At 50.9% G+C, this 9565-nt stretch overlaps 1 protein-coding gene across 1 annotated transcript; it reads right to left on the reverse strand.

The window, feature by feature from the left end:
• Positions 1-4350: 4350 nt before the first annotated feature.
• Positions 4351-8848, reverse strand: LOC308043750 (protein C3orf33). Its single transcript, XM_080350017.1, has 5 exons — positions 8758-8848; positions 8622-8681; positions 6536-6689; positions 5642-5802; positions 4351-5262 (listed from the first exon to the last, which is right to left on the reverse strand). Exons 1-5 carry the CDS (start codon positions 8836-8838, stop codon positions 4996-4998), a joined length of 723 nt encoding a protein of 240 aa, XP_080206143.1. The 5' UTR covers positions 8839-8848; the 3' UTR covers positions 4351-4995.
• Between the last annotated feature and the right edge of the window lie 717 nt (positions 8849-9565).

Genomic DNA, 9565 nt, shown 5'->3' on the forward strand with positions numbered 1-9565 from the left:
TTGTGTGTCTTGTTGCAGGGTTGAATCCTAATTTTTTAGTAAACTTACGTGCAGATATTCTTTCACATTTCAAAACAACAGACACCCAAAGTTTTCTTTTGCTTCCTCCAAGTTTTGTAACATATGGTCCAGAAGTCCCAAGGACAAGTAAATCAGGAGAGTCCACTGAAAACAGGCAAACATTGTGCTTTATAGCTCAGGAGTTAAAGCACACTTTAAACAAAGAGCCTATGACTACTTCATCAGATAAGCCTTATATCTTTCTCCCTGGAATCTAATAACACTTCTTCTAAAAACACTTTTTGGTCAGCTAGAGTTGAAGCTCCCAGAATTATACAGCTGCTTAATTACAACAAAACATGCACAGACTGTAATTCCCAGCTCATTGTATTTTCTTTTTTTTCTCTTGGGAAGGAAAAAAAAAAGCTTTATGGAGCAGATTATCAGCCCTCAAACAAGGTATTTTAGGTATTTTTAGGAAGGACTCAATGCAGCAAGAGGTTTGACTATTTCAGCACAGGTTTGCAACCAAGCGAGCCCCTGCGACACTCTCCGGGTGATGTCCTCCCCTCAGCGGGGTCAGGATTTTACGTTAAGCCTCATTTAACACAGTCTGGTTTAAACCTAAGGCACACCAAGTGGCTGCAGTTTTCTCTGGCTTTATCTCATCACGGAACCGGGTGCTGCAACTGTTCCGACACAACATTCAAGCAGAGCCTCCCTCGCCATGAGGCAAAAGTCGGTTCTATCCTCCAAGAGACGGGGCAAAGGGCCCAAAAGAAGACTGGAAGTTTATCCGGCGTGATTCATTATTTAACCAACAGAACAAATACGGCCACCGCAGCCGCCGGAGCAGCCCCTGGTGCCTCCGGCCCACCCCGGCCACAGCTTGGAGCACTGGGCGAAGCCCCCGGTCCCGGCGGCGCCACCACTTTCCCCGGGGAGCCCACGGTGCTCCCGAGGGTGCCCCGGGCCGGTCGGCCGCGGCTCCGCAGCTCCAGGGGAAGGGAAGGGCACGGATCCTTTGTAAAGCGGCTACAACAGCGTCCCGCGGGAGACACGGCGTCTCACACACCGGAACACTTGAACCGACAAAAAAAGTTACACCTTGTAAACCCTCACCTGAACTTTCTGCTGCAAACACCGGCAAAACCCAGCACCAGCTCCCAACATGAAAGCCCAACGAAGGCTCCCAGAGGGGCGGGGACGGGTCCGACCCGCCACCTCCGGCCCCACCGCACAAGCCCCCGCGGGGCCGCACCGCGGTCACCGCCCGCCCACGCCTCGGAGCGCTCCGGCAAGAGCATCCCACCCGCGGTCCGTCCCGCCCGCACTCACCAGGGGACACCGAGCTCGGCTGAATCCCATCCGCCTCCGCCACAACCTGCTCTCCGGTTCAAACACACGGCGCTGCCGCCCGCCCCGCCCCGCTCCGGCCCGCCCTCCGGCGCGGAGCGCAGGGCAAACCCGGAGCGGCACCGCGCCCGGAGCGGAACGCGCTCCCGCCGGCCAGCGACGTGGCGGCGGAGCCTGAGGCCGGCGATCCAGCCCCGGTGTTGCGGCGGCCCCGCGCCCGCTCCCATTCAACCTGCTCCATTGTGTCCGCTCTGAGCCGGTGGGACGCCGCGCCGGCCCTCAGCGCTGCCCCTCAGCGCAGCCCCTCAGAGCCGCCCCTCCCGCCCTCAGCGCTGCCTCTCAGAGCCGCCCCTCAGCACTGCGGGGCCGCTCCCGCCCTCAGCGCTGCCCCTCAGAGCCGCCTCACCTCGCGGCTGCCGCGGGACGAGGGCCCCTTTCTCTCAACCCCCGACGGAGCCCCTCCTCGGCGGGACTCACGGAGCGCCCCGAGCTGGGGAGGACGGTCCGCCCTGAGGCGATCCGCGGTCCGGCGGGCGCTGGGGGCGCGGGGCGGTCCCGCCGGCGGCGGCTGCCATGGAGACGCGCGGGACGGGACGGCGGCAACGGCCACAACGGCCGCACCTGCCGCGCGGCGGCCCCGCCCTTCCTCGCAGCCCTCCAGTCTAAAACTCCACTTCTACTGTTATAATTCAATTAATTCATTTAATTATATATCAAAATGGTTTTAATCACAAACTCCGTGCGTTACCTGGGAGACTTTCCGTTCAAATAATCCAGGCAGGGAGAGGCAGAGCCCTTCACAGTGTGTCCGAAGTGCAAATCCACATCAAAACCACAAAACTTACTTAGGTGATTTCCTTCAAAATAAAATAAATAACCAAAACTTATCCCTTTCGCTATGAGTTTGTAAGCATTGAGACAAACAGTAATTTAGACAAAGAGCGTGGCACCTGCCAGTGTCAAAATATTTTTCTAATTTAACTATGAGGTTATCAATATTAAACAATTAAATATGCAAAACAGATTAAGATGTTCCAGACTACCAGCACCAACCTGCCGCTCGGGTGGGCTGCGAGGGAGCCTGGCGGTGTTTATGACAACCATTTGCCTTACATGCTGCACCAGCCATAAAACCCTGTGCAACGCTAACGCTGGAGGTATTTTTCTTAGTTGGCCATTTGCTGGCATCTCCTTTCACTCTTTAAGATCTTTTTGTATTGCTCGCAGCGTATTCAGAGTTGCAGGGCCAAGGCACACGAGCTAAATTGTTTAATTATTGTCATTCTCAGTCACACAAGACAGTCACACATCATCCTCTGCTTGGAGATACTCCCGTGTGCACTGCTGCTGTGGCTGAAGGAATAGGATGATGCTCCTCAAAGGGTGTTTTTCTATAATAAAGTGCTTTTTCTCCCCCTACCTCCCCGCTGGTTCCTCAGAGTTATTTGTTCCTACTCCCCTTACGGGTTTTTCAACAGACAGGCCTCCCGCAGAGACAAGATCTGCGGCCTCTCAGGCCTCGCACATATGGAAAGCGAAGCTTTGAACTGAGTTGTGCTGTTCTGAGGGGGAAGGCTGTGCTGCTTAAAAAAACCCAAACACACAGATAAGCCCTGGACGATAACGAAAACAGCATTAACAAGCAATTACAGGAGTTGGCTCTCATGAAGTCATTTGTCACTGCAATGTCAAACCACTCGGTTGCTCTCTGTGAGACCAGTGTTGTCCGCGACAGCACCGATCCCTTACATAGCCCTGCTTCCCCGGGGTTGTTTTCTGACCAAGAACTGTGGTAAGAGCACATCACCCAAACTTCTTGTCCTGTGCAAAAACCATGGAAATACACGAGAGGCCCAAATTAAAACATTTCAATATCCCTCTCCATAGTTCCTTCCGAAATGGTTAAACTACCTCCAGCCTCAAATACAGGGAAGGAAACTTCACAAATTTAGTCTCAACTAAGAGTAGGACAAATAACTGACAAAGCAGCTGTGTTGGCACCTTTTAAGTCCTTCACAAGCCACAATCAAACAGAAAGGATATAGCAATTTGCTCTAATTAAAAAAAAAATCTAGGGCTTTTCTGAACTTCACCAAGAATAATAAGGGCTGTGAGGGAACAAAGTTGGTGCTTATGTGCCCTCACCTCACCTCTGCTCACCAGAAAAGTATAATAGCACGAGGTCTCATGAGATTTTTCTCTCAGGTTTACAGTGGATTTTTGTGTTATATCTTCCTATCACTCATTTACAAATCAGAAGTGCAAAGTCCGGGTAGAATTATCCAGAAAAAAACACACCATAAGTGTTCAATGATGCCCAGTTTGGAAGAGCTCCACTGCCCAGATGTAGGAGCAGCTCTAATCACTCACAGGCAGCAGATTATTGCTGAGACTGAATTTGTAGTTGAAGTCAACACTGAATTGCGAGTTCTGCTTTGGAGGATGGGACAGCCGCCCCTGAATGTCCGAGTACCAGCGCAGCGCCCGGCCCTTTGCTGTGTAATGCACAAACCAGATGCACCACCTATTTTCATGTATTTTTAGCAGGCGCAGCCTCGTGGTCTGCAGCCCCGCCGAGGTCTGTCCCTGCCCCCAGAGCCGCATCCCATCCCCACGCTGCTTCCAACACCCAGATCTGGCCACGAAATTGTGGCAAACTGCTCGCTGTGCTTTGCAAACACCAGCTTCACCCCCGAGGGGACCCAGGAACAGCGCTGAACCAGCACTGACAGTTATTCCTACCGGAGGAAAGAAGGAGCTCGAGATTCACAATTTTGCCCTGAGTCCGCTGTACTATAACATAGCAACTAATAGTCAGATAAGCAATGCTCAACTAGTAAGATTTTGGTTTTGTACCACACACTTCTCCCAAGTATTTCATTGGTAAGGAATCACATAGAAAGAAAATCGGTAAAATACTTCACTTTATATTGGGACTGTGGGACGTTAAACAAAGGTAAAGTGCTTGGTATTGAAAACACGTGACAATGAACATAAGAAATTCAATCTTTATTCTGAGAACACTTACAAAATAAATAACAATAGAGTCTGATATACTTAACACATTTCAAAAATAAAGCGAGAATATAAATTCTTAGCGCAGTGTGGTCCACCTTTCCAAATCTCATCTTAAAGTTTTATTTCAATCTGATTTTAGATATTTACAGAGCCACCAGAAAAAAACAGCATCGGTTTTTCTTCTTCGAGTGAATGTTGTCTTCTAAAAATTTGGAGTATTGACATATTAACTTATATTCTTTGATATACCAAGTGATATTTTTTCCAAGAAACTCTGGTTGTTATGACCTTATCGGCTTTTTAAGATCTGCCATAACAAATTACCTTCTATATGGGTAACAATGCAACCCATTACTCAAGATTAAAGACTTTTAAACCACAGATAACACGCAAAAGCAGCCTAAGAATAGAAATCAAACAAAACACTCGTCTATGAACACACACCACAAGCTTTATAAAGGTCTGAAATGGAGTTTTCTAATCCATGTAGTAATGACACACACCAGAGAAGCATTTAAATGTTACATTTAAATTATGGCACTGTTTTTCATCATAAACTTCTCCTGTCCACAAAGCACTTCACACAGGGAACCACCATTCCTCCAGACAAGCCTTTTTACCTTACACAGAGTTTCTTAACCAGCTCACAAACTGTTTCAGCATCTGTACAAATCTATTGCTGCTTATACGATCTCTAATTCTTTCCGAGTAACTTTCTTCTTTCCATATTCCCTTCTTTTTCCTCAAGGCCTTCAGCTCGGCGCGCAGGAGCCTCTTGTGCAGCCTCCAGTAGAGGCGGGACTCGTGGTGCAGCCCATCCACGCGGGCCGCTCTGCCCAGCCCCTGCCGCAGGATCTCTTCATTTAAGCACACGCTGAGAAATCGACCCTATAAAAACGCACAATAAACATGATACTCACGTCACCTTTAAGACGGTTTTACTTAGATACAGGCTTTACTTCTGATTTCAGTGTTAAAACGGAATACTAGCGCAAAACACTTGTGAGAGATGTTTGATGGACTGAAGAAGAGGCTGATCGGCGCTGCACAGTATAGCCTGGCGCCAACAGAAAAACACACCCATGTCACCAATCGGCCTGCAAAACTGCTGGTCTTCCAATCAGATCTACAAATCCAACATCGAAAATCCGCATCAAGATATATAAACTATAAATAATGACATTCTTTAAATGTCCTGAGATAACTGAATCGCGCAACCACAGACTCAAAAGTGCAGACGGAAGGCAACTTTTGTCACTCTCTTTACCTTGTTTACTGAAACCAGGCACTCGAGCGCCTCGTCCTCCCTCCCGAGGAGCTGGAACCAGACGATCTGCGCGGGCCTGAGGTGCCGCTGCAGCCAGCCCAGGGCGCCGGGCGCCAGCTGCACCCCCGCCAGCCGCACCAGCAGCAGCCCCGGGCCCTGCCCTGCGCACAGAACCGCGTTAGGAGCTCAGCACCCTCAAACACACCCCCCCAGCTCTTCTGAACGACTTTATTGCCATTGACTTAAAAAAACCAACCCGTTTTAGCTCCCCAAAGCACTTCCTTGCAAATAAGACTTTGGTCTCACCTCTCCAGTAAAATAAATGTAATTCAGTATCGCACAAGTGATTTCAGCTCGTTTGTTTTATTTTGCATACAAATAGAACTGCTTTCATTAGCAGTCACTGTTATTTTCTCTGAAGGGGCAGAAGCAACAAGTGAGGTATTTGCAAAGCAAGTGTGTGACTCGGCTTCTGCCAAGTCTCAGAAAGACTGTCCGTGCGCAGGGGTTTCTACAGGGCTGTGTATAGGGCTTTCTATAGGGCTGTGTATAGGGGTTGCATATGTAGCTGCCAGATCCTCATCCACAAATAACCGCAAATCCCAATAGCATTTGTGTCAGGAAGGAGATGAGCCATGCAAGCAAGCCAACTGCCTGAGTGGCAGCTTTGCTGTCAGAAAATTACAATGATAATGACACTAATTAACACAAATAGTATATTGTGAAGCTCTTTTTACAGGTCTCCTTCCAGTCCTGCATTCCCCAGTCTCCCACCTGTCAAATGCGGAAAGCACACAAGGCAGAGCCAGAACTGCACCGTCCCTTTCTCCCTCTGGAGACACACCAAGGACATCATCTCATCTCTGCCCTCATTCCTCGTTTTCTTTTACTCACACTTTCTCTGTAACGATGTAAAGAAAGGGACGCTAATGGGGACGTGCTCCACTTCCAGGCCTTTCTCGGTGATGTGGTGTAACTTGCCCCGCAATTTCACGTTCTTTTCTACAAACGCCGCGGGTATATCCGAAGCACTTGTAAACTTGGTTGTCTATTGATGGGAAGAAGAGCAAGACAAAGTTTAACAAAAGACATAGAGCAGTTACGATCACATTAAATCCAACTTCTTAAAACAGTTTGGCAAATTACAGATCTATTATTAGACAGTAAAGGCAAGTATATATATATATATATAATAGCGACCAGCTGCAGAAGCCATTATGTGCCAGCCTTGCCAGACACTTTGTGATGCTCCCTGTTTTACAGGACTTGAGGCATTAGGGGTGGGCATAAAGCAAGGTTTAGAGCAAGAACAGAAACGGCCGTTTTTTAGTAGTGCACATTGAAGTTCACTTAATTCCCACAAAAAGAGCATTTTAGCAGCGGCCTGAAGGGTGCTGGAAGGGGGGAGAGGAAGCTGAGACGTGGGTCAAGTCACCGGCAGAGAACAGACCCAGCTGCCGATGAACGGCAGGATTCAAAGGGACAGTTACGTGGTCATTCAGGAAAACTGAGCTTAGCGTTGAGCCAAGAGTTGGGCCGCAGCAGCAGCCTCTGGTTGGGCTGGAGGAGCAGGACGGGCACTGGTGGGCCAGCACTCTGAATTCAGACACCCATTCCCAGGGGGCTCGCGGTAAGGAGCTATTTGCAGAACACTGACCCACACAGCTGTGAAAGTACCGAGCTGCTGATGTACAACTGCTGGGAGACACCGGCCCCCGGGGCAAACAACCCCAAAACACCAAGACTAAACTCAAGGATCTTTCTGTGCGATGCTATTTACTCAGGAAACCTTCCCGTGTGGGATCTGTGAGGCACCCTGCTAGGAACGCAGGAATTCAGGCCCTCGCGGGCAGAACGCGTCAAGGTTTTTACAAACAGAAATTGTTCAAGTCTGATCGCACTCGCACTGGAGGCTCCAACGGCCTCATTAACGCATTCACAAGCCCTTGGCTTTAAAAACATCAAACCAAACACCTCCTCCCCAAAACAAACAGAACAGAAAAAAAATATTCTGATGACATTTGGTAATATTTTTAAGTAAAAACTTTACACAAATATTCTCCCATAGCAAAGTGCATTTGGAATTGTGCAGAGGGAAGCTCGGGGGAACTATTGTTGTTTAAGCAGCTGGAAGAACACGGCAGAATGGGTCTGAGACGCAGCTTTGGCTGGAGCTGGTGGTGACAACTTAGTACAGGGCACAAACTGGTCATTTCAACAAGTGAAGGAAAATTTATGGTCCTGCTTAAAAGTATTTGAAAAAGCAATTCTGTTCATGGAAGCAGAGAGAGATCACAGAATCACAGAATATCAGGGGCTGGAAGGGCCCTGGAAAGCTCACCCAGTGCCATCCCCCCATGGAGCAGGAACACCCAGATGAGGTTACACAGGAAGGTGTCCAGGCGGGTTGGAATGTTTGCAGAGAAGGAGACTCCACAACCCCCTGGGCAGCCTGGGCCAGGCTCTGCCACCCTCACCTCCAACAAGCTGCTTCTCAAATCTAAGTGGAACCTCTTGAGTTCCAGTTTGCACCCATTGCCCCTTGTCCTGTCACTGGTTGCCACCAGAAGAGCCTGGCTCCATCCTCCCAACACTCCCCCTTTCCATATTAATGACTATTAATGAGGCCACCCCTCAGTGTCCTCTTGTCCAGCTCCAGAGCCCCAGCTCCCTCAGCCTTTCCTCACACGGGAGATGCTCCACTCCCTGCAGCATCTTGGTGGCTGCGCTGGACTCTCTCCAGCAGTTGTGAGATGCGAGGGAACCACCTCACATCAATATCAGCTTTATTGGGACTAGAGGTGTGAGACAGTTTGGGATGTACAGCAGTGACGAAGCGCTGGGGAGCCGGGGATGCACAACAGGCTTATGAGTTAGAAAACAAACCAGAGCGAGGAAGGGCGCTCGGCCCAGGCCGCGGAGACGCCGCCCGAGCTGGGACAGCGGGAACCGCCCGGCCCGCCCGCACCCCCGCACTCACCATGCGGACACTTCGGGCCAGCACCAGCACCGCGGCCACCGCCAGCGCGCTGCTCAGGCTCTGCGGGCAGAGAGAGGCGCTCAGCGGGGCTCGGGGGGCCCAGCCGCTCCCCGGCCCCGCTCCCCCGGCCCCTCACCCGCAGCAGGCTCAGGTGCGCGTCCGCCCACTCCGACAGCCGCGCCAGGCCCTCGGCCGCCCCGCTGCGCCGCTCCGCCATGGCCGCCGCCGCTCCGGCCCGCGGGGAGGGACGGGAGCCGGGGCGGGGACACGGGAGCCGGGGCGGGGACACGGGAGCCGGGGCGGGGACACGGGAGCCGGGGCGGGGACACGGGAACAGGGGCGGGGACACGGGAGCCGGGGCGGGGACACGGGAGCCGGGGCGGGGACACGGGAAGCGGCCCCGGGGGAGCGGATTGTCGGGTCGGCCCCAGCAGGCGGTTGTAATGAACTTCCAAAGCCAAGCACGGTAACGCTCGGACAACTTCAAAGCCAGACCCTGGCAACGGCCGGGAGCGGCGATCGGTGCCCTCCTCGCTCTGGTGTAACCTAAACAGAACAGTAACTGTTCAGAGCTGGCAGACAGGCCCTCTATGGCACCGTGGGGAACTATTTGAAGAGAAAAAAACAACTCTGGAACTCTGTATTCATCATCATTTATTCTTTTCCCTAGCAAATATTTGTAATTCGTCACCAAATGGCTCAAGCCAATTGTTCCCCTGGGCAGAATCACATGCCCGTCTGCTCCCATGTGGTCTTTAAATTAATACATGCACCGTAAGAACATAACCAGACAGTGGTATAGAACCGGATTGCTGTTTACACAAGGCTTCTGTGTCAAGCCACTTCCAGGTGGTACATGAGACAATAACAGTCACAACTTGGGATTTCAGCAAAAGCATGGATTTAGTTGGTAATTTAGAATCCAAGGCAACAAATCCAACACA

Source organism: Nesoenas mayeri (genome assembly GCF_963082525.1).
Source record: "Nesoenas mayeri genome assembly, chromosome: 9".
Classification (NCBI taxonomy): domain Eukaryota; kingdom Metazoa; phylum Chordata; class Aves; order Columbiformes; family Columbidae; genus Nesoenas; species Nesoenas mayeri.